We start from the raw sequence: 23,769 nt of genomic DNA, 5'->3' as shown, positions 1-23,769 counted from the left end.
TTATAAATTTATGGCGAAATTCTGTGTTCTTTTCATTTTTTATTTGAGATCCAGACACCATTTTTTTTTGTTTAATGGACTTGGTGTTATTTCTAATTTGAAGTTTTCATTTCTGGATGCTAATAAGAACACTGCTCGGCTCATTCTCTAGAACGAGTTGTTTTCTCTTCCAACAAATCACTGTTTTGGCACTTATGCAAAAATTATTCATAAAAAATAAAATTTTATGCATAAATGTCAAATTGTGATTGACATATAAGTAAGAGACAAGTATTACATTTTTGTTAAACTGGACGTGATATTAGTATTTCAGTTTTCCTTGGACCGCTGAAAAAAAGAACGATACTTTCAACATATCAATTGAAGATTTTGGCATGTTTGAACATGAACGACCTTTAGACACTTGTACACCTCCTTTGCTCAAATAGTCAATTTTTACTTGACCTTCAAGTATTATCTTCCACTCATGAGTAAGCCACTGAAGACCTGGCTCTTCCCTCCAAGCAATGCTTCCCATTCAATTGAGGACGTCAATATTTGGGAGAGTGTTTGCACAATGTCTTTCATCTCTGGTCTATTTACTGGATCTTCACTCGCACACCTTAACGCTATTTCCGCCATCTGACATATACAATAAACGTATCATAAACTTGGAGTCCGTTTGTTAACTATTATGTTATAAGTTTTTAGTTTTCTTTTTTCTGTTGCACAAACCTTGTAGACTTCTTCCATAGGGTAACTTCCTTTCATGTTACCATCTATTTGAGCTTCCAAAGCAGCTTCTGGATCTTTTTCTTTGAAAACTGCGTATATCTGCATAAAAAGCAGAAAAATGTTGCTAATTCCGAGTCACTTGGAACGAAGATTGGTTATTTGATTAAGAATTTAATTCGCTGACTTACAACGGAGATGAGTGACTTCATCCTTTTCGGTTCTCGGTTGTCACAAAAAATTGCACGCTGACCGGTTATTAGCTCTGCTACGACCACTCCGAATGCATAAACATCAGTTTTTGATGTCATTTGCAGCTCACGCACAGATCTTGCAGAGAAAAAAAGTAGTGGATTTAGGGTAGTTCATAAATTTAATTACCACTAATTGAAGTTTTATTTTCCTTGACAAGTACATAATTAAAATTACAACCCTAATGTCTGCATTACTTACTCTGGAGGAATGTAACCGGGTGTCCCAACCAAGCGTGTTGCTAAAATATCTTCTTCATTCGACCGTTCTACTAACCTTGCCAGGCCAAAATCTGCTACCTTTGCTCTGAGTCCCTGATCAAGTAAAATGTTGCTCGTTTTTATGTCACGGTGAACATAGCGCTTCTTCGTGTGATCATGAATGTACTCAATTCCTCTTGCAGTATCCAGTGCTATCTGTGCTCTTGCTGTCCATGAAAGCGGTTGGTTTCCTTTCAGCAATGGATCATGGAGATGATCATTGAGGGATCGATTCTGAAGAAACTCATATACCAAACACTGATGCTCACTTCCACTAGCATATCCCAGCAGTTCTACCTAAGAATAAAGATTCGGTTACTTTTCCATTTACAAAATTTTTTGAAATGGTTAATAGCGTTTCCGACTATGTTTGGTAGAAAAACTTAAAAGTGCTTCGGAGTTAGAACCACTTTTGGAGAAGCCCCTAGGAAGCACTTCTACTCACAATCATTTTTTTTTTCTTTCCAAAAGTGCATCCTACGGAAGTAGTCCCAAATGGGACCAAAATCTTTTACTTACTTTTTTCTTTTTCTTACCACATTGTTATGATGGATCTTGCATAAAACCTTGAGCTCAGCAAAGAACTCCTTTGTTCTGCTAGATCTCATCTTCTTAATTGCTACCTCCAGTTCTCCTAATACACCGAAATAAACACTGCCATATCCGCCCTCTCCAATCTTCCTGGTGTTGTCAAAGTTACTCGTAGCCTGCTCGATTTCCTCCATCGTATATATAACTGGCCCTTCATTCTCAAAAGTTTCTGTAGCAAGCACAAATATTGTGTCACATTCTGATGCTAATATATTAATCTACAAATTGATATGAGTGAACCCAATAAAATTGTTTTCTGATGGAGTTGAGATAATTGTCTTACCTTCCATTTGCCTTTTGAACAACTGTTGCTTCATTGAAAAGCTCTTTTTGGCATTTGGGTTCACATCTTCTTCTTGTTCTTGTTGTTCTTCTTCTTCTGTGTTCTTACCTTTTCTGTATCTTATGAGAAGAAATATGAAGAATGTGGCCGCCAAAAGAAACCCAGCAGCTGACACTATGCCTATAATTGCGGCCAAACTGAGTGTCTTCCCTGGTTCGACGGAGAAAATTGGTCAATTTATCGTACTTCATTTAAAGAAATGAGCATTTATGACAAGAAGTTGTAATTGACACTTCAAAATAGTCATCATGCACTTCCCCCTAACAGAAATATCGAAGAACAAAGAGTGCAGTATGACTATTTTGGTGTGTCAATAGCAATTTCGTTACGATTTTGAAGCAAAAAAAGAGGCACTACCTTGCTGCTGGACTTTAAGTCCATTGAGCTCCATTGGCACAAACAAAACCCACCCAACATCTATAAAATTAGGGGATTGAGTGAAGTTTTTGTTCAAATTCTGAATCTCACTCTCATATGCAGATAGAAGTTTTTCAATATCTGATAAAGTGTCATGATCTTGAACTGTGTATGTCACAACCTCCTGTGATTTTTTCTCTACACACCCACAAACAAGGTGAAAAGTAGTCATGTTTCCCACAGTAAATAGCTGCTCCTCTCCCCCAATTTTCACTGCTTGCCCACTGTAAAACTCACTTACCACATTTCCAACAGTGTCTCCTTCTTTAACTAGGTAATTTGTATCATAGAGGTAAATTTGGGTGCCCTTTATATCCTTGCAAGTGCAAGGAACAGAAACAAGATAGTCTTGTGGGTGTTGGTTGTCATGAACAATTGGGTGGATGTTGGATGGGTTTACTGAGTAAAAGGTGGCTATTTCCTCTTTTGTGTGGCCTTTTGAGATGTGGTATAGAGAGGAATTGCAGGTCTGGGTGTGGTGAGAAGTAGAGCAAGTAAGAGGGTACAAATGGAGTGAACTTAATCCTGTAGTGTTGTCTGAGAGAACATTTGTGTAGAACAAAGTGGTGAGGAGAATTGAGAAAAAACGGAACTTTTGGTTTGAAGGAGCCATTTTCATGCTGAAATAATGATCTTTGGCATTGGAAATGAGGTGAGTAAGAATAGCTTCTGGTTTTGGCTTTACATGCTTTGTCATTTTATACTATGTTTGAGGTCAATTTTAAATGAGATGTGAAGTCGATTCAGTCACCTAAAGTTTAAATTTTCCTTCTCGTCGTTTAAATAAAGGGGTTTTTCAACTTTCATTCTTGAAGAAGATTAAAATTTAATAAAAACCTGGTGTTAGATTGAATATTGATTTTAGTCCTTTAATGTGTGCTTAATTCAAATTCATATTATAAAATACAAATAGATATCTTATTTAATGTCATTACATTAAATTTTAATTTTATTATTATACACATTTTAATTCATTAATTTTATTTAACTTCCTCTAATTAGTGTACCTAAACATATATATCATAATATATTTTATCAAATTAGTGTACCGAAATGTCCATACCTAAATATATTGTAATAAATTAGTGGCACATAAGAAAATATGCAAAAACATAAGTGTACCGAAAAATCTCTATTAAAATATTTTCTTATATAAGATACTTACCATAATGAGAATTAAAATTTATAATATTTTCATAAAATTTAATATATGAACACCATAAAATTATAAATAAAAAGAGAGAAATTGATTACATATGCTGACATTAAATAGAATTTAGGGATTAAAATCAATTTTTAATTTTGTATAAGACATTTTTCTAAACTTCATCTTATTTAAGGATTAAAATTTAATTTTTTATTAAATAAATTAGTGTAAAACATCGCTTTTATAAAAGAAAAACAAAAAAGCAATTTTGAGTTTCTTTGCATTACTACCACGTAGCAGTGTAGCAGGTGGGAGGCCAACTTCGAAAGGCAATCCGACCACACCACAGACCAATTATATTTTTTGCGCGGATTTTTACCGAAAACAAAAATGACTTTGAATTGCTAAATTTTTAATTGTTTAGATAGTAATGAAAAACAAAAAAAAAAAAAAAATCAAACGTGGTGTGTCTCCTTTTCAAAATGACCTCACACCTTAAAAGTATTTTATAACAAGCACTTCCAACAGAAAAGTTCCAAAGATATTAGGTAATAAAAACCATTAATAATCTAAAGAACTGTAAACTTGAACAAGTGTTCAAATGATGATAGGCTGCAGTCTGAGGATTGGCAGCATCTTAATGTTTGTTTGATAAGTACTCAGAGCTAAATCTTACTCACGAAATATTATTAAGATATGTCATGAAGATAAAGAATGTCTTAAGGCATAGACTTGGGATTAATGAGGGATTAAAAAAGGAGGATTAAGTTCTGTGCTTTGTTTAATCGGTCTGAAAAAATAATAAAGCAGGCTGGGTTTACATGGAAGTTTGTAGGTGATCATGCTTCTGCTCTCTTATTATTTGTCCTCGTTCATTTTCTTCCTTGTTATATATATATATATATATATATATATAATTTTTTTCTCTAACAAATGATATTATCTACATTAAAAGAAGAACAAACGATATTATCTACATTAAAAGAATACCGATAAGCCTCACAATGACTAGCAATACTATAGTGCAAAAAGAATTAGCACCAATGTGATTCAAATACGTTTTTGACAAAAATCAAATCTAAGACTATTTAAGTAAAGAAAAATACCACTATACATTACTAAATGGCTCTTCCTTGTTTATATTAGGATAACTGTTTTTTTATTTATTTTTATTTTATTTTATATCGAGAATATTAGGATAAATGTTAAAATATTAAGTAATGCAAGAGAGCAAATGTTTAAACTAAATTATGTGATGACTGAATTATTTTGATTAGCGTGAGTAATGTTAACATCACCAAACATGACTTGGGATACAAGCCGAAAATTCGTTGCATCAAAATCCAAAACTAAAATTTAGCAAGTGACAAGGAAGAATTGGAAATTCATAATCCAACCAAAATAAAAGAACCAAGCGCTGAAAAAAAAAAAAAAAGCACAGCCATTTATTACATCATAAATCCATAGAACTACAACCATCGACTCCAAACGGTTAGTACATACCGGTACTGAGGTAACACAAGCACCAAAAAGATAAACACATACAAACACAAACACCAAAAGATAAACACATACAAAACAGAGAGAGACACTAGCCATTGAGGCCCATATACATAAATATATATGCATGATCAACTCTCCATCTTCATGTCCTGACTGTAACATAAACACCGTCGCGGCTCCGGCCGCCTTCTTTTCCCCTGCCAGTTCTTTGTTTATTTGATCCCTACAACCTTCCTGGGTCATTTCAACTTCCTCGGCCTTGCTGGATAGTCTCGCCCACATCCTTAGTCATCTGGCCCACCTGACCTCCAGTCTCCTGCATCTTATGGCCCACAAAGTCTCCCGTCTCTTCCACCTTCTGGCCCAAGTACCCCGCCGTCTCCTGCACCTTCTGGCTCAAATATCCTGTGGTCTCCTGCACCTTTTGGCCCATCGTCTGGGGCAGACGAGACCGGCTCAAATAATGGGCTAACCAAGAGAAAGACGATAGGGCCGTGACCCCGAAAGCCCCCGAAGTCAATATCCCCGTCACAGACAGAAATATGACCACAACAGCCGGGACCAAAACTGGGCTAAAGATAACAAAAAGTGGGGTGGTCACTGCCAGCCCAATGATGGTCCCGGCCAGTGTGAGCCCTGCAAGCAAGAGCAGAGTTCCCCCTACTGGAACCAGGGTGGCAATTGCCAAAAAATTTGAAGCCGAGGAGCCATTTTGAGGACGGAAGCTTTTCCCGACTTCGAAGGGGTAGCGTTGTTGTTGGTCATACTGGTAGTGAGTTTGGTAACCTTGGTGTTGTGGGTTGTCGAACTGGATGTGACTTTGGTAACCTTGGTGCTGTGGTTGCTGCTGGCGGTAGTTCTGATCAGCCATTGTTATGAGATATTGAGAGAGCTAGGGTTTGCTGGGTTTGGTTGATCAGTGGAGGATGTGAAATGAGAGACTGAGAGGAAGATGAGGAGGAGGGTTTGGATTTTAAAGGAAGAGAAAGACATCGGTGGGGGGGGGGGGGGGAGGGGCACGTGGAGGGAGTGGGGGACACTTGTTGAATGCATGGAGAGTGAGGGTTTGCATGGTGAGAGAGGAGCTGGAGTGTTTGGTGATACCTCATCAATCTTTCGTTGGTTTCTGCGTTTTAGAATTTTAATTTGTGAAGGATGGATAATGTGGTCTGGTGCAAATGGCAATGTGCGTTTTTGGCAAGAACACCCAAATCTAATAGGGTTTGATGAACCGATTGGTTTCTATTTTCAACAATGGTAAGCATAGTAATCAAGTTAAATTCAGTTAGTGCTCATACTTAATTAACTTTTAATGACATGCAAATGGTGTTATATTACAGAGAAAAACTTCGGTTAAGTTTCCTAATTAGATAGATTTTACATTTCATAAAAATCAGAGATTGAGTAAGACCAAAAAAGGTCGTACCCAGTGCACAAGGCTCCCGCTTTACGCAGGGTCTGGGAGAGGTGGTATGAATTACATAGTTTGTCTAACCAAATTTTATTCACATTATGATGCATTGATGCCTTGATAGGTTGTTGATGTCTTTAGGTTTGCTACATTAGGTATATTTACATTTTAATGCTTATTATTTAAAAAAATTAATAATTCAAGTCTTTTAGAAAAGGATCAGGATTCGGGGACACACGCTTTTGACATACATTTTGACACACGTTTGTATGGACCTACTCCGCAGTGTACTTCAACGATCCAACCGTTTATATTTTATGTCTTACTTCAAAGACCATGTCTACCAAAAATCACTTGAATCTAAAATCATATGATTGTCAGATTAAATTTAGTGTTTCTTCGTAGAACCATATTTGTATATTTTTTTTTCACTATAAATGAATGTCTAATGGTTTTGAATTTGTCTAATTTTTGCAAGGATGATCTATGAATGATATACTAAAACATAATAATTCGAATCGTTAAAATACATTACAAAGAAGACCTATAAAATACGTGTCAAATATATAAAAAGCGGGTGTCTTAAGGATCCTAACCCCCAAAGAATATGGAACGTATGAAGGCTCCAATTTGCTGGTGTGAAATTGGGGATTGGAATTGTACAGAGTGTGCATTTGGAACTTGCATGTTTTTGAGCTTGGTGTGAAATTGCAAAGAATATCGAAACATGGTCTGATAACCGATGATTTTTAATCTCTTATAAAAAGGAAAAAAAAAATCCGATAATTATCATCAAATTGGTTTTATTTAAAATCAACAAGCCTCATTTTCAAACGACAAAAAATACTATGGTAAGCCTAGTATAATATTCATATCTTAATATATTATGATGTATGAGTCATTAGATCTTGATGTCTAACCAGATCGAAAGCATTCCGTTTTAAAACCTAAAACACGAATTGGAATGGAAAAAAAAAAAAACAAAATTGTTCATTGCTAGCGTCGTCCTTCTCTCATCTCTTAGAATCCAATACCTACACTTCATATTCTTTTTCATTTCCGCATCTCATATTAGATTTCGATATGAGATGGATCTGTTTTATAAAAAAAATGTGAAAACACATAAAATTGGGTTCAGATAGATATGTGAAGTTTGGTAGCATTGGGTTCAAACCTAAAAACAATTTAGAAGCACACAAATTTGGGATTTTAATCTCTCCTTCAACTATTGAAATGTGAATTGATAGATCATCGCTATGTCTTAGTTACGCTCCTGTGTTATGAAGGCTACACAATGGAGAAAATACAATTTGGGTCGGATCCTACTTCAACACAAGTCAGTAGGTGGGCTACGTTTGGCAATATACTTATTATCCAAGTTTAAGCAGAATCCATAAACAGATACTGCTTGGCCCACAGTACATGCCTTGACCTTTGCATGGTTTTTATTTTTTTTATGTCAAAATACATTGTTCTCCTTTTGATGACAACAAAGTGCATCACATTATTCTCCTTAATATCGAAAATATATTCATGTACCACTCAAATTATTACCGTGTTTTCTTTTTATAATGGGAATAATAACTGCTACTAAAAAAGTTGAGGTTCTATTATAAAATTAATTAGTAAGATAGAAGTAGACCAACTTACTTGTAAATCCATGCATGGTTCTTCCTCCCATCAATGTGAGATTCATTCTCAACACGCCCCCTCACATGTGGCGAACTTTCAAGCCTAACACGTGAAAAACATAAATTGGTGATGTGGAGCACGTGTAGTCATTGGGCTTCACATATATGACAACTTGCTCTAATACCATGAAAAAAATTGAGGTTTCACTATAAAATCACTTGGCAATATAGGGTCCAACCAACTTCTATAAGCTCTTACATGATTTGGTCACTCACCAATGTAAGACTTTATCCTCACATTCTCACAACTACTAATTATTATTATGAATATGGACTACGTTGGATCTCCTATTAAACTTGTAAATCTCTACACAATTCAAATATTATTAGATTGATGCAATTTTTATTACAAAATGGTGTTTCTTTCCCCAGTCAAAATTTGATCCATAGCTATTCGAAAGGAACACTTAACGTACGACTAGAGTCTAGAGCTAGTATTCCTAATACCCCTTAATTAACAATAAAATTATAAAGGGGTCAGCACTACTTGATATGTGTTATATACTTTGGAATAACGAAATATATACTTATATTCTTGATTAAGATATGAAGATATATCAGCTGGGATTCTTGTGTAATATCTAGGCATAAGATTACAGTTTGACTTGATAAAATGATTGCTCAAGGGCAGAATATGTACCCAAAGAAAGTGTAATTTTTCTTGAACCCACAATCTTGTGTTTATTTGTTTATAATCGCTTTGAAGGCCACCACATGATCATGGCTGCCATCATTGGTTATCTGAAACAAGAAGCACTTTTCATCCTATAATATTCATATAAAATAAACACCAGCATTGCAGGGAATAATGTAAAGATCGATCGATGTGCTTGCAATTCAGTGGTTGTTATTGTTGGGAATTTTGAGTAGAATTTTGTTATATGTAAATTGGTGGTGTTTGAATGAAATTTTAACTTAAATGTGGGGTATTGTTGGAAATTTTGAGTAGAATTTCATTGTCCCACATTGCTCACCATCACAAAGTTTCCTCACTTTATAAGGCTTTGTCCCTTATAAAAAGTGATTGGAGGGATGGACTTTGGAGAATAGAATTGGACTCACCCTTGGGATTGCGCTTTGGGGTGTAATTAATTATTTAATTAATTTCGAATTTAATTAATTTTTTTTTTATGAAAAGACTCATCCTTTCAGATCAAGTCTGAGAGCGTATGAACATATTTGAGAAACAGATGAAGTAACACACCCTTTGCGTTGAACAGTCGCCTCCCAAAAACATGTCTGTTGCAAATAGACATATGCTCACTATAAATACATGCATTTGCATATCATTCAATACACAAAAAATCATCAATCCTTATATACCAAGCATACTGAGAGTACCACAAACAAATTCGCCAGAAGTCTAGTTTTCTGGTGCTAGAATTCTAACTTAGATTGTTGAATCCTGGTGAAGCAGACATCTGTATAACTACAAGCACTGAGTAGGGACAAAATTTCTGTTTCAAGGACATTGTGGTACGCAAGCCTCGATCTTCTATTTCTCTGCTTAAATAATATTTCATCTTGTTTATTCTCTGTAATATATTTATTCGCATTTATTATTAGTATATATGAGTTTATCGTAGATTGTTAACATATATCTAACAGTTAGCCACATACACACACCTTTTCTAGAACTCGTGCATGTGTCGTGAAGTTGTGATATATGTATCCTAATTCCTAAATACACTTCTATGATTGAGTAGTACTATGTATATGTGTCTCCATGATCAATTTTATTTATTTTAGCTAGAAAAGTTAGTAGATTAATTTTTTTTTAAATTCTTAAAAATCGTAGTTATATATTATCCATTAGATTCAGGCCATGATGCACTAGCGACTCTAAATATGTGTATGATTACCATTTTTTTTTTTATTATGGAGAGGGAAGATAGTTTGAAACTTTTTTAATAATTTAGAAGAGTGGGAAGTTTCAAACTCGAGATGCATGGGTAAAAACCAAGCATCCCATATATCAACTAGGAAATTGTGATATTATGTTAACTGCATTTGGGTCTCACGTCTCTTAGTTCTTATTTCTTTACTTTTCCTTTGGTTTTTTCTTTTTTGTTTTGTTTTTGGAATTTAAAAAGATTTCTATCCCTGATAGATATGCTAGCTGCGTTATTTCCAGAAGCAATATTGAATATGGTTCTGTCGACAAAAGCATTCCATATAATTGCTTAATTAGTGGAAAATTTAGAAAAAGTGAGATTCAAACCAGTTGATTGCTGCTGATATAAGTTTGAAAAATTAGGTAAGACCACAGAAATTAATTATATGTGTTGGATCAACTGCTTTAACTGAAAAAGTGAAAGAAAGGGTAAGCATGCAAATATATATATATTTTTTTTTCTTGTTTCTTGTGTTTTTTTTTTTAATAGGATGCAAATAAGGAAAATTAATTAAAAGAGTTTGAAAACTTTGATTTTTAACGATAAGGACAAAATAAAGGGTAAAATGAATAGTACTAGAATTGACTTTTTAGTGTAAAAATGTGATTTTTCGTTGAAGTAAACATTATTTTGAGTTTTTCGTTAAAGTTCTCAAGCAAATATGCATGTCGGCCTCTGGAAAACGCCGCTATATATCTTTACAATAATATTTGATTTTGAGCTTCTCCATCATGTTCATATGGCTAGGTACAGTGGCTACCTGGATAATTGAGCATGGAAAATAGGATTGGCTATGATTATTTGCATGGGCCACCCTTTCATGATCAAAAGTGAAGCTTGACTCACTTAATGGCATTTTTCTACCTTTATTTATTGCATTTTACTAATGGCATTTTTCTGATTAAAATGGAAAAAAGAAGTAAGCATTGAACATTTTGTGAATAGAGAAGTGCCAATGAAGATGATGAGTTGACAACGGAAATGAAATATAATTCACTGTTTTCGTGTATGGCAGTCATATATTCAATAATAAGGGTTAGGATGGGTAACACACAATTTTTGATATACATTTTGTTTTTTGTAATGTATTTCATTGACCTAATCGTCTATCTTTTAAGTATTCTCTTAAAAATTATGTGTACCAAAAATCGTTTAAATTTGAAATCATATTACCTTTAGATTGAATGATAGTCATTATAATGTTTCATTACAAAATTGTATTTATCCATTTTTTGGCAATACAAATGAATGTCTAATTGGTTTTTAATTTGTCTAATTTTTTATAAAAATAATATATAAATGCTAAACTGAAATATAGGCGGATCTTTAAAAAGAAATTGCGAAATAAGCAGTACAAAGTGTTGTAAAAAAAAAAGTGTTCACCAATCCCAACCCTATTAATAATTGTTGATCAAAGGCAAGCTCATTTTGTTTTATGACTCTAGAAATCGATATTGACATGGCAAATTTTGACGCTAACAGTGATTGTACGGGCCGGGAATATTATATTTTGAGTATTGGTATCCGTTTCTAGCCGATGATATCTTTTTGAGGGTAAGACAAGACAATTCCAACTCGTTGTATTACTACAATATGAGATGGATTTTTAGGTTTTAGTTACGTTTAATAGGTCAAAATTAGCTTTTAAATTTTTCCTTTAACTTTGGAATTCTTTGAAGGTCTTGGAATTTCTCATATTATTATGACTATTTAAACAACATTGTCGTATTTTAATGATCTTATCATCATTATTCATTAAAAGTTGAGAGTTTCTTTCAAACTTCTGATATTCCATAATCTTCTAAGAGAAATCGTTCACGATCTCCTTAATCTAATAATCATTCTTGATCCCTTTAATCAATAACTTATATATATCGCAAAACATTCAAGATTTGGTAATGTGTATGCCGTCCTTAAGGTGAAAAAGAAGTTACAACCTAAGTTAAAAGATGCATACGCTGAGCATATTTATAACACTGTACCAGTATTTTCTTCGGTAAAACTCATGAATCGAATGAATTAAGGTAGGAACATGCAGAATTTTTGGTGGGGGCAGAAAATAGGAGCTCCACGTCCTGTTGTCTTCCTTGTCCTTTATAGCTAATAGTAAAAAACCTCTCCTGCCATATTTCACCAGCACCTTGCTTCTTTTCCACGTCTTTGCAGAGAAGAAGATTGATGGGTTGATGGATTCTGAATTAATAATTATTGCACCCCAAAAACTCCAACCCAATAAAAAAAAGGCAAACAACGATTTCAGAAAGCCATACTTGTTCCCCACAGCGGAGGGGTCCTCTCAACCCACAGTTGACAGTAGCTAAATCGATCAAGTATCATACCTACGTTACAAATCTGTTATTTGGGAGATGATTTAAAATGGTAAGAAAGTGTTTTGATGACTACTTTACCAATTAACTCAGAAGCTGGTAACAGTTAGATATATATTTAGTTGATCTTTTGTTGATCTTTTGACTAAATTTGGTCAATAAACTAGTATACTAGTCAAGAAACACCTGAGTGTAAGAACTTCCTTGTCTATCACATAGAAAGATTAGTTGTCCAAGTCATTGCTTAATTAAAAGATAACAGGCACGCATATGAATTAGCTAGTAACACCACGTGACATACAATATACTTGATTTCTTCTTCTACTTCTACAACATAATGAAATTTCAGTGGACAAAGTCACTCACTCATCATGTGATATTGATAAAACCTTTACCCAAGTTTTTCTCTAATGTGCTACGTATTGTAACTTGATATTGGTACCAGGCTACCAGGTTACCAGCCAATTACTCATCTGTTGAAGTATAAATAATTATTGAATATGGGGTATGTGGAATTGAGATGAGAAGATTGGATTTGGTTGGCCCAAAATTTCCAAGGAAGAAAAAGGTGAGGCGACGACTATAGTTGGAGGACAATGGACGTGACTCTCACTGGAACCACTGCTGACCCACCTCCAGATGGTTCATTCATTCAGAGTCAGACTCTCTGTTTGTGTTTGTTCGTGTACATGTGTGTTTTGTATGAGAGAGAGAGATGACGCGTTTAACTTTTCTTGATTTTAATGAGTGTAAAATCTTGTGGGTTTGTTTGTTCTAGAGAGGGGGGAAAGAGAGAGAGGACTGAGAAAAGTGAAGAGAAACAGAAAAGATGGTGTGCGTGTTTTTTATGATGAAAGTTTGGTGCCGCTACAGAATACGAAAAACATATCAATGTATGCATGTGAGAGAAAGAGAGAGAGAATGGAATGAAAAGAATTTCACAGTAGTAGTCCAAGAATATAAGGAAATTCAAATCAAGGTCTCTCTCTTTTTCTCTCTCTCTCCATCAGATATCATACAATATTTGGTCGAATCTCAGAAAGTTTAATCGTAATATGATGATGCCTTATTTTGCACTAGTTGATCAATTGTTGCCATACCCTTAATTTACTGAGTAAAGGATAGAATACGCTGCTCGTTGACTTCGTCAGTTAATTCGTTTTAAACCCTAACCCCAATTGCTGCTTTGAAAAGAAAACCTGATTGCTTTGCAGGGTTTCAACAGCAGCTTTGAAGGGTTTATAAATATTTTTTGATTTTTGCTTCCTACTGGAAAATTAGACATTTGCTTAGTGTAATTAACCTAATCATTATATTAAGAGAGGGAGAGAGAGAGAGAGAGAGAGAGAGAGAGAGGTATGATAATGTTAGTACTGTGTTGAGACTTTTTTATATCAAAGGTTTTACTGTTATGTCTGGTAATCTTTGGGGGCAGATTAGTGAGGGAAAGAGTCAGTACCAGTTGGTACTTGGAAGACAACAACTACAGTGATTTATGTATCGGATCCAATGAGGGAGAGACTGTACGTGCTACTGTTTCAGATATCTCTGCAACTATACTTATACTATATACAAAATATATAATATATTGAATTAATATTTGGAGGACGAACAGATTCACACTGTCAATTACATGATAAACACTACAATTCAAACAAGTTGGAATATGCACGCACAAAAGGTTGAATTTCACACTGTTCCTCTTTCAAATATCCAAAAGGCTAATGCTTTTAAGAAGTTTTCAACTAGCTTCGCCACATGCACGCTACACACACACACACACACTCCATGAAATGAAACTTGTGATCAAAAGATAAATAGGACCATGATTAGCTTAGTTAGGTTAATTATATTTAATATTGAAAAACCAGCGGCATGAGTGAGAGCTACTCAAATTATTTAAACATGTAAAGTGGTCCTCATCACAACATGCAATTAAAGGAGCAGCTGAAACAATGGTCAGACTATATAGGGTGAAAAGAGGACTAACCCCATCTATATACTTATAACCCCATCTATGTACTTAGGCACACACACAAGATAATCCTCCTTAATCCGTATGATCATCAATGGTTTTATTAAAAGAATTATCAATACTAATTAATGTTTATACAAACTTATATTGTTGGTTATAATTAAGTACATATAAACACTTCATTTGTGACAGAGAATGTCAACCCTGCATGGCATGCGCATCTGCACATATATGTATAGTTGCACTACTATAATGACACAATTGCCATATTTAGATGATCCAATATTATTGATTTAAGCAAAGCCTTATTTAGGTAGAAGAATATATAATTCAGGTATACAGCTAGCAACGAACCCACCAAGTTATGCTTGGGAAACAATGAAACTACTAAAGCCATCTATTTGGCTATAAATATAGAAGATCACAGTAGCAGTACTACTACACGTGAGGCTAGGCATAGAGACCCTGCTGAGTTCTACTACAACAATTTATAAACATATATCTATAATATACCACACATGACTGACTCCACCAAACCCTAGCTAAATTGGATTTTATTTACCTCTGTCAATTATTTTGATGAGCTATAGCTAGGGTCTCAAACCTCAAAACCCCAAATCTGAAATCACATTCTGTCCTCTCCTCCTCCATCACCACTACCTCCTCCTCCTCCTCCTCCTCCATTCCATGGAAGATAAGGTACTGGGAAACTGACTCCAGGAGCATTACTAGTTGTGGTAGTACTAGTTTGTTGGTAATACTGATGGTGATGATGAGGTTGATCAACCACCAACCTTCTCTGAGGATCCATATTCGGCTGAATTACCGAATATGTCCCGGCCATTGATGCAGTAGTAGGAGGAGGCAACACAGTTGTTGTGAGTTCATTGCAGGCATAGTGAATAAGATCAGCATTAGCTGCATCGAGCTCCTTCTGGAGCCTCTGGACCTGTCTTTGGAGGAAAGAAATGGCACCAACACAGCCATAGACCGGGTCCCTGACACGTGCCTCGGCCTCATAGGCCAGGGAGTTCACGGCGTCCTCACGCTGGTGAGGCAGGAGCTCGTTAAGAAGTTTGGTGACATTGCTAGCCCCGAAGATCTTGTGGACGTTTGCAAATTTTTGGGGCTCCTCTGGTGGGAAATACGGTGCAAAAATGCAGCCCGGCATGCATTTCCTTCTCAAGAACTTGCAGGCAGCGCATGGAGAGTTATAGGAGGAGCTGGAGGATGCCATTTTAAAATATTTCACTGCACACCAAAGCTAATCTCTAAACAATTAACACCGTACACCCTTATTTCGTAGGATAATGAAAAAAAAACATGTATGCATTTTATTTTACTGAACATTTCTCCATTTTAATGCCCAAAAACTATTTATTTCATTCTTTCTTATTTTTGTGTGAACATTTTGTTTATAATAACTAGATTAGAAATCTAATTCAGTTGAAACGTTTACTATATAATTTTCCTTTATTTTTCTGTGTTTTAACTTCCCTTTTTGTGTATAATTGAACCGTTAAATGCATCAAGGACGATCAGAACAACAACAAAAATAGGTGTGTATATAATCTATGTGCTTACTAGAGTTTAATGAAACACTAATATGAAAGAAATAAAAAAATCCATCTCATCCAACCCACCACACCACCACCGTCTCCCTTTTCTCAGTTTACTCTCTCTCTCTCTCTCTCTCTCTCTATATATATATATATTCTATTAATTCATGCAACTCAGCTATCTCTTGAATCTGGAAATTCTCAATTAATTTCTCTTGGCTCTCATCATCTAGTCTTTTCCATTTTTTTAATAATAGAATTAAGGTAGTTTAGTTAATTCTTAGTTTCTTACATGTGATAGCTGCCTTGATCGCTCCACCTGCAGGGCCATCTGCATGTTTCCTTAATTTTGTTGTCTTTTCTAATTATTAGTTTTACCCCCTCTCTCCTCCCACCATCCACTCAGCCACTTAATTAGAAGCAGAACTGAAATGCGTGAGCAAATTATATAAGGTCATCAGCATATGATATCATAAATCATTAATTTCCAAATTAATCAGTTAAACTGGGATCTGACTAGTGCAAACTCACCCATCATAGGTATATGTTTACATATCTTAGAGTTAAGGTCCAAGAACATGGAAATTAAGATCTAATTTAAGCTAAACCCAAAATTAGGATCGATCTAGTTATATATCCTTTTAATTAGCCTTCAGGTTCTGCAGGCCCTCCAAAAGAAATAGAAACCACAGTATGGAATTATGTAGAATATATATAATTAACATGTAAAGGACCAGCTACACTTGTTTACCTTTCTGGATCTACATGTGTTTCTTCTGATGAAAGGAATAATAAAAAGGGAAGTTTATACCTTTTTTCTTTCCCTTGTGGAGCTCTTGCAAGTAATTAAGAGCTAGCTGTATGTGTTCTTTGCTCCTTCCAAGATATATATTTACTAGCTAGCTAGCCTTAGCCAATTGAAGGGGAAAGCATCAAAGATTTGTTACTGGAGGAGAGATATACCTGAAAGAGGAAGCCCTAATTGGAGAGAGAGAGAGAGAGAGAGAGAGAGAGAGAGAGAGAGAGAGAGAGAGAGAGAGAGAGAGCAGCTGAAAATGCAGTGACAAAAGGTAATGGGGGGAGAGGCTAGGAGTAAGAGGCAAAGAGTAGAGTATTTAGTGGATGTGAGAAGGAATGAAGGCAAAAAACAAAGTAATAAATGGGAGGTACACTAAAAAAGAATGACTATGACCTTGCATCTAATAATAATATCAAAGGATATGAGGATGTCTCCAATTCCTCTCTATCTCATTCCACCCCATCTTTTAATCTCATTCATTCAGACAACAGTCACTACACACACATACAAAATATACAGACACATACAGAGACAAGAAAGGAAATGTTTCAGTTATTACATTTGGAGAAATATAAAAATGATTATCATAACTAAGCAATGATCAGTTTCTTTTCTTATTAGAATAAGATATATTTCATTCATGAAAGAAGCAGACAAAAGATTTATTACAAATGAGGAACATGACTCTAATAGGAGGGTTGTTGCAAATAAACATTGAAACTATACCATAATAATCTTGCATGATTAGTACCTTAAGCCATGTATAATAATATTGATGATCACCCAAGATAATCTATGTATATATATATATATATATATATATATATATATATATATATATATATATATACTCATATACACTTGCTTTTTGGTTTGGTGATATTATATTGCTATTATGTAGTGTATACATGATACGCAAACATATATCCCTAATTGGCTAATACCCACTGCACAATTAATTAAATTTATTTCATATACTAATTAAAAGGAGAAGTGTATATATGGGTGTAATTTTGAAAAGAGGTCAAAGCATATAGTAAAAACTCTTCAGCATCAAGATTGATCTTTAAAAGAACCATATTCATTGGTGTATATAAATGTCTTGGAGATATATTTAGGGTTAGATAAGAGCAAAAAATAGTCCAATTAATGTAACTTTTCTTTGTTTGAGCATCCGATATATATCGAACATCACCAACAAACAGTACAATAGTGAATCCAACAAAATGGTTTTTGTAAGCAATAAGGCCACTCCCACTGCAATTGTAAATATTTGTTGAATATCACATCTCCCTCAGTCCTATCCAATGTCATAACACAGCTGCATCTATGATACTCACAAGTATAATAATTGTGCACATTCTTAACTAAGTTTATAACTCAAACACTCATTAAATGGCAGTTAACTGAATAATATTACTCATATAGCTTCAGCCCGAATTAGAAATATATAGAGCTCGTTTGATGCCAATTCTATTTTTAGTTTAGTTTTCATTTTTTGTGTTAGAAAGAAAAGGAAAGCATTTGGAAGAAATGAGAAATTAAAACTTGAAAGTGAAAGTTTGAAACAACTTTGAAATTGTTTAGTTTTAAGTTTGTGTGTTATGTCATACACATTTTTTCCGCCATCCTTACTTCGCCCTTATTCACTTCTTTCTCCGGAAAAAAATAATTATCTAATTGCTGCTAACCATATTTTTAATTAATTACTTCTTCTTCAAGTGAAATTGCAGTCATTATTCTATTATTAAAGGTATCAAAGCTAAAAAAAAGAAATTACAATCAGATTATATTGTCTACGGTACCTTAATTACACTTGTTCGTCATTTTCAACGAATTGTGGGGTCTCCTTCTCAATTTAACTGCCACTAGTACAGTAGTACTCCCTTCAAATTTAGGTAGCTCGAGATTAAACATTTCATCAATTTTTTCTGCGTATTTTTCAGAGATGCCAAAAACAAAAAGGAAAAAAAATATATACTTCCCAATTGTCAATGGACTAATGACGGCCCTTTAATATGGTATGGCACGAGTTCAGTTGCCTCATCCATTGAGATTCATGCATGTAATTGAGTACTGCACATGAATATATGTCTTGAAAATCTACAGCTCTAAGTGAAATAGGATGGTCCAAGGTTTGCAGACTGGTTGCTTTCTGCAGGAGATCGATCGATCCAGATTTGTGACAATGGACGTGACCGCATGATTGTGAAGAGTACAACCCAATTTGCTTTAACCCCTAAGGTAACATGCATGCATATACCTTAGCTAAATCTATATTTGGCGCTTGAAGGTTCACTCATACCTTTGACTAGGTTAAAATGGTAGTTAATTACTAGTGGTCTTCATATGTTGAAATTAAGAAGAAATCTGACTTTAGTCATGTACTCCATAGTGGCTAGAATGTGCACTTTTCAAACAGGATCAGACAATCAATATCTAAGATTAAGTGATCTTAGTAATTTACTTATTAGAGCTCGTTTAGTAATTAATTTATTTTTAGTTTTTTAATTTTTACTCTTTGAGATTGAGATATGATGAAAACATAGGTAGAAATGAGGGATATAAATAAGAATGATGGGCAGTGGCAGAGAGGCGGAGCCAGAATTTTATGAAAATGGGGTCATCTAATTTTAGCATAAAAAACATCATTGGATCATTTTGTCGAGCTTCTAGTGAGTACATACCGAGTTATGTCACATTATGCCGATTTTGCCAATACTTATTGAGTGAAGTCAGTGGTGGAGCTAGAATTTCATGACAATGTGGTCATATAATTATAGCAAAAAATAAATAAAAAAATAAAATCATTGGATCATTTCGTCGAGTTGCTGGTGAGTACATACCAAGTTATGCCGCACTATGTTGATTTTGCTGAGGCTTATCAAGTGAAGTTTTTTATCGAACACGAGAAATAGGAGAAGAAAGACAAAGGAAAGAAGAAGAAAATCTACAAATAACAATACATGGGGTTGCATAAAAGAAGCATCAGTTTGTAATTCAGTGTTTTTACTCATTCTTTCTTTTTGTCACAATTATGAATAGAGTTCATAAAAAATATATAGATAAATATACATTGAAGTTATGAAATTATTGGGGTCATGAGTAACCAATGGCCCATGTTGGCTCCGCCACCGATGATGGGAGACAGAGAGGAAGAAAGAAAAAATGATGAATGAAAACAAATCTTGAAAGTGAAAACAACTCAAAATAGTTTTTTATTTTTTGTTTTCATTTTGTACGTTTTTTCTTATACATTTCTTCTATATCACTCTCATCAAAATAAAAATGATATGATTATCAAATTACCCATTAACTATTCAGTCTCACATTTTCCTCTCCCCCACACTTCATTCTTCTTCTGCAGTAACTTGCATGTGTCCCTGTAAATAATATAGGTCAAACGGTGAGGGTTGCTATATAGAATTAGTTTAGTATGCAAATTAAGTACCATAAAAGGACTGTATGCCATAAAGAAAAAGAACATGTAGAGAGGCTTGTAGCCTCTCCAAGTTGGCGGGGCGCCTTGAGAGTGAAATGTTTTTCGGACTATCTTTGTTGTTAGTCCCCATCAATTTGACAATTTCCAATTTTTGTCTCTTGATCTTTCATAGGTTTATTTTTCTCAATATTCAATAACTAATTGTATTATCTGAAACTTTGTTTTTGTTAATTTGTTATTTTTATAAGGGTGAAAATCGGTTTTGAAAGCCCGCCGGGGTTTCTCGATATTCAAACATGCATGTGGCTCATGGGGCCAATGGGCTGATGGAGAGGGTGTAATACCTAACTTGAATATTTTTATCAGGGTAATGCTAGAAGACCAAAATTTTAAATTAAATTTTGTAAACCAAATGAGATTGGATTATTAATTGAATATTAATTAACGTGCTTATTTTCTATTTATGACACAACATTTAGTTTGTAAATTTGGTTTAAAATTTTGGTCTTCCTACCATTATCCTTTTTATTTTTTGGTTATTAGAATTAACAATTAAAAATGGAACCATAATGATTAGGGAGAGCTTACTGGCTAGTGCTTAATTCGTTCTATCCTTCGTTGATTTTTAAATTAGGTTTAAACATTATGCATATGCTTCTTTTATGATAGGAAAATACTGACTGCCCATAAACCCTTTTTGAAGTTTTGAAGATGAGGATGATGGCTCTGGTTTTGTGTTTGCCTTTTTTTTATCTGTATGTATTCGATTTCATTATCAATAAATATTGTACAATTGCTCAAAAAATAATAACAAAAAAGAAATATACGCTCAATTACATTTAAGTTTTACTCATGAATATGAAGAGTTTGAGTTGAAGGGTTTTTATTTTGTAAAGTCCTTGAAGGGCTAGGTAAACTTGAATCGTAAAGATGATAATAGATTCTAGATCCCTCCCGCCCAAAGCAAAGCCTATGGTGAGAGAAGGTTGGTTCACTCTTATTGAAATGATCGCAGATTTATATTCAAAAGGGATTTTATCGATCTATGACCATGAGTCTCTATAAATTATTGTGGAACATGGGAGGCCTGTTCATCAAAAACTATTTTTGAAAACAACAGCAGCAACAACAACGTAGGTTAAGGGTGGAGCCCCATGCCAAATAAGTGAAGATGAGAGCAGTCATAAATTGGCTATTTTGTCTGGGCCGGACTGCTTTTCTTCCCGAAATATATGAGAGCAACGGAAATCATGTACTTCAAATAAAAAAGACAATTTTTCTAGGGAGTCCGGAGCAATCAAGGAGGAGAAAAAAGCCAAAAGCAAAGTAAGAGATCATACTAGAAGAGTCCCTTTCTAGCCATGCTATTTTCAACCCAGCATGTGAGTCAACTCCAACAAAAATGATAGCATGAAGTGTCGTGTAGAACAAATATGACGCCCCAAACGTTGTGAGGATAGGTATTCACCTTGAAGGGCCCAACTAACCTAAATAGAAGGCAGTTTTTCCTCCCAACTGTTTTTTTTGGTCAGTTTTTCCTCCCAAATTGAAGGGCCCAACTAACCTAAAGATGGGAGAAGTTTTTAGTTGTGACATGAACACGTATGATACACCACGTGTTTTTATGTAAGTGGTGAGAAGTTTTATTTTTTATGTTATTAACTTTTTAACACACATATCCCACCATTTATATAGCGTCATGTGGTGTACCACTCCGTATGATGGTCACATTGAAAATTCTCTCTTAAGATAGGAGGTAGGTCGGTAGGAAGGCCATTTAACTATCAAGGTCCTTTGCGAATTAAGTCTATTATCCAGAAATGAGAATGAAAAATATCCATTTTTGTGTTTGAAAATGTTGCATGCCCAAGTTTTAGTTTACACCGTAATGGGAACATTTGTTTAGTTTTCTAAGAACACCCTTGTATGAATTAGATTGTACGGTTAAACTCTGTTTACTACCCTCATGTTTCGTGGTTTTCAACATTTAGTACATCAAGTTTTTTTTCATCCCAGAGTCATACCTAAAGTGTAAATTTTGGGACAGTCTCATACATCCGTTAGTCAAACTGTTAATTCTTCCGTTAACTGATGACGTGGTGCCCACGTAAACAATGACTGGGCACCACGTGTCATTAAAAAAATTAAAATAAAAACTATTAAAATAATTAATTAAATAAAATAAAATAAATAAAAAATTCCCAGATCCCCTTTGTCTTCCCCACCTCGACTCCCCTCCATTCTCCCTTTGTACCTCTGCACATCCATCTTTCCTACCCGACTCCCCTCCCCTTATCCCTTCTTTACTCTGCAACCCCTACCTCTGTAACCTCTCCCTTCATCATCCCTCGCACTGTCTCCCTGACGTTCCTAATTCGTCACCATGACCTCACCTCTAACAATCAAATCACCATCACCGACACTTATCCCGACCAGCCTTCGTCTTCCAATTAAGTCCCCCAGATCTCTGCCGTTATTTTTCCCTTCGACGTTGTCGCTCCGCCCCGTGCTCGGCCCAACTCTACCAAAATCGTAACCCGAATCCTCATCCGCAAAAAAACGCCGCACCAGACGGAGACCTTCAAGCAGCGACGATTCTAACGACGGAGACGAGGAAGACTGCGGGTTTTCGGCGGCGATGGTCTGTTTTTCAACAGAGGATGGAGAGGCAGTGGAGGCGGCGGCGAGGTTGGAATTTCGATGGGTTTGGAGGGAATAATTGGGATGAGTCCTCATCGTCTTCATCGTCTGATTCGGCGTTCGCATTCAATAGGGTGATTCAAATATTGGCGGATGGGTTGGGAGACGCCGACATGGAGAAGGTGCCCATGAGATTGACTTTGGTTTGCTGATTCAGTACCAGTTTGTTCTCAATGGGGGTAGGGGTTGCAGAGTAAAAAAGGGATAGGGGAGGGGAGTCGGGGTGGGGAAGACAAAGGGGATTTGGGGAATTTCTCTTTTTTTTTACTTTTATTTAATTAATTATTTTAATTTTTTTTAAAATTTTTTTAATGACACGTGATGCCTAGTCATTGTCCACATAGGTGCCACGTCATCAGTTAACGAAAGAGTTAATAGTTTGACTAACAGATGTCTGAGACTGTCACAAAATTTACACTTTAGGTATGACTCTGGGACGAAAAAAACTTGATGTACTAAATGTTGAAAACCACGAAACATGAGGGTAGTAAATAGAGTTTAATCCTAGATTGTATGTTAATTACCAAAAATTGTAAATTAGTCAACATGCAATGCATTAAGTGGTATCCTTTGGAGGGGGATACTAATTTCTCAAAGGGGAGCCAAGGGTATGAAATTCCTCCCTATGTGGGAAGTTCATACTCATGTAGCAGATTCTTGTGATAGTGTGTGTGCCTGTAGTAGCTAATTAGAGAATTATTATTATTATTTGTTTGTGCAAATTACCTTTAGATAAAATATTTGGT

The 23,769-nt window shown here is 35.0% G+C and overlaps 3 protein-coding genes and 1 pseudogene across 5 annotated transcripts; 1 reads left to right on the top strand and 3 right to left on the bottom strand.

Moving 5' to 3' along the window:
* Window positions 1-169: 169 nt before the first annotated feature.
* Window positions 170-3,271, bottom strand: LOC126599141 (lysM domain receptor-like kinase 3). The gene is made up of 7 exons (XM_050265480.1): window positions 2,515-3,271; window positions 2,098-2,307; window positions 1,760-1,983; window positions 1,165-1,520; window positions 903-1,041; window positions 715-813; window positions 170-621 (listed from the first exon to the last, which is right to left on the bottom strand). The coding sequence occupies exons 1-7, from the start codon at window positions 3,269-3,271 to the stop codon at window positions 454-456; spliced, it is 1,953 nt and encodes a 650-aa protein (XP_050121437.1). The 3' UTR covers window positions 170-453.
* Window positions 3,272-5,146: 1,875 nt separating this feature from the next.
* On the bottom strand, window positions 5,147-6,150 carry LOC126598575 (oleosin H2-like). The gene has a single exon (XM_050264942.1). The coding sequence runs from the start codon at window positions 6,093-6,095 to the stop codon at window positions 5,469-5,471; it is 627 nt and encodes a 208-aa protein (XP_050120899.1). The 5' UTR covers window positions 6,096-6,150; the 3' UTR covers window positions 5,147-5,468.
* Window positions 6,151-14,776: 8,626 nt separating this feature from the next.
* On the bottom strand, window positions 14,777-17,252 carry LOC126598576 (protein LATERAL ORGAN BOUNDARIES-like). Of its 3 annotated transcripts, none has more exons than XM_050264945.1 (2): window positions 16,894-17,252; window positions 14,777-15,774 (listed from the first exon to the last, which is right to left on the bottom strand). In XM_050264945.1, exon 2 carries the CDS (start codon window positions 15,758-15,760, stop codon window positions 15,149-15,151), a length of 612 nt encoding a protein of 203 aa, XP_050120902.1. In that variant the 5' UTR covers window positions 15,761-15,774; window positions 16,894-17,252; the 3' UTR covers window positions 14,777-15,148. The 3 variants fall into 3 exon arrangements, with proteins under 3 accessions (XP_050120902.1, XP_050120901.1, XP_050120903.1); XM_050264944.1 differs by having other exon boundaries at window positions 14,777-15,787; window positions 16,894-17,250; XM_050264946.1 differs by lacking the exon at window positions 16,894-17,252 and adding an exon at window positions 16,375-16,845.
* A 5,270-nt stretch (window positions 17,253-22,522) lies between these two features.
* On the top strand, window positions 22,523-23,769 carry LOC126599140 (uncharacterized; annotated as a pseudogene).

This window comes from Malus sylvestris, chromosome 14, assembly GCF_916048215.2.
Source record: "Malus sylvestris chromosome 14, drMalSylv7.2, whole genome shotgun sequence".
NCBI lineage: Eukaryota > Viridiplantae > Streptophyta > Magnoliopsida > Rosales > Rosaceae > Malus > Malus sylvestris.
The sequence above is the reverse complement of the archived record's forward strand: the minus strand, read 5'-3'. Positions and strand labels throughout refer to the sequence as shown.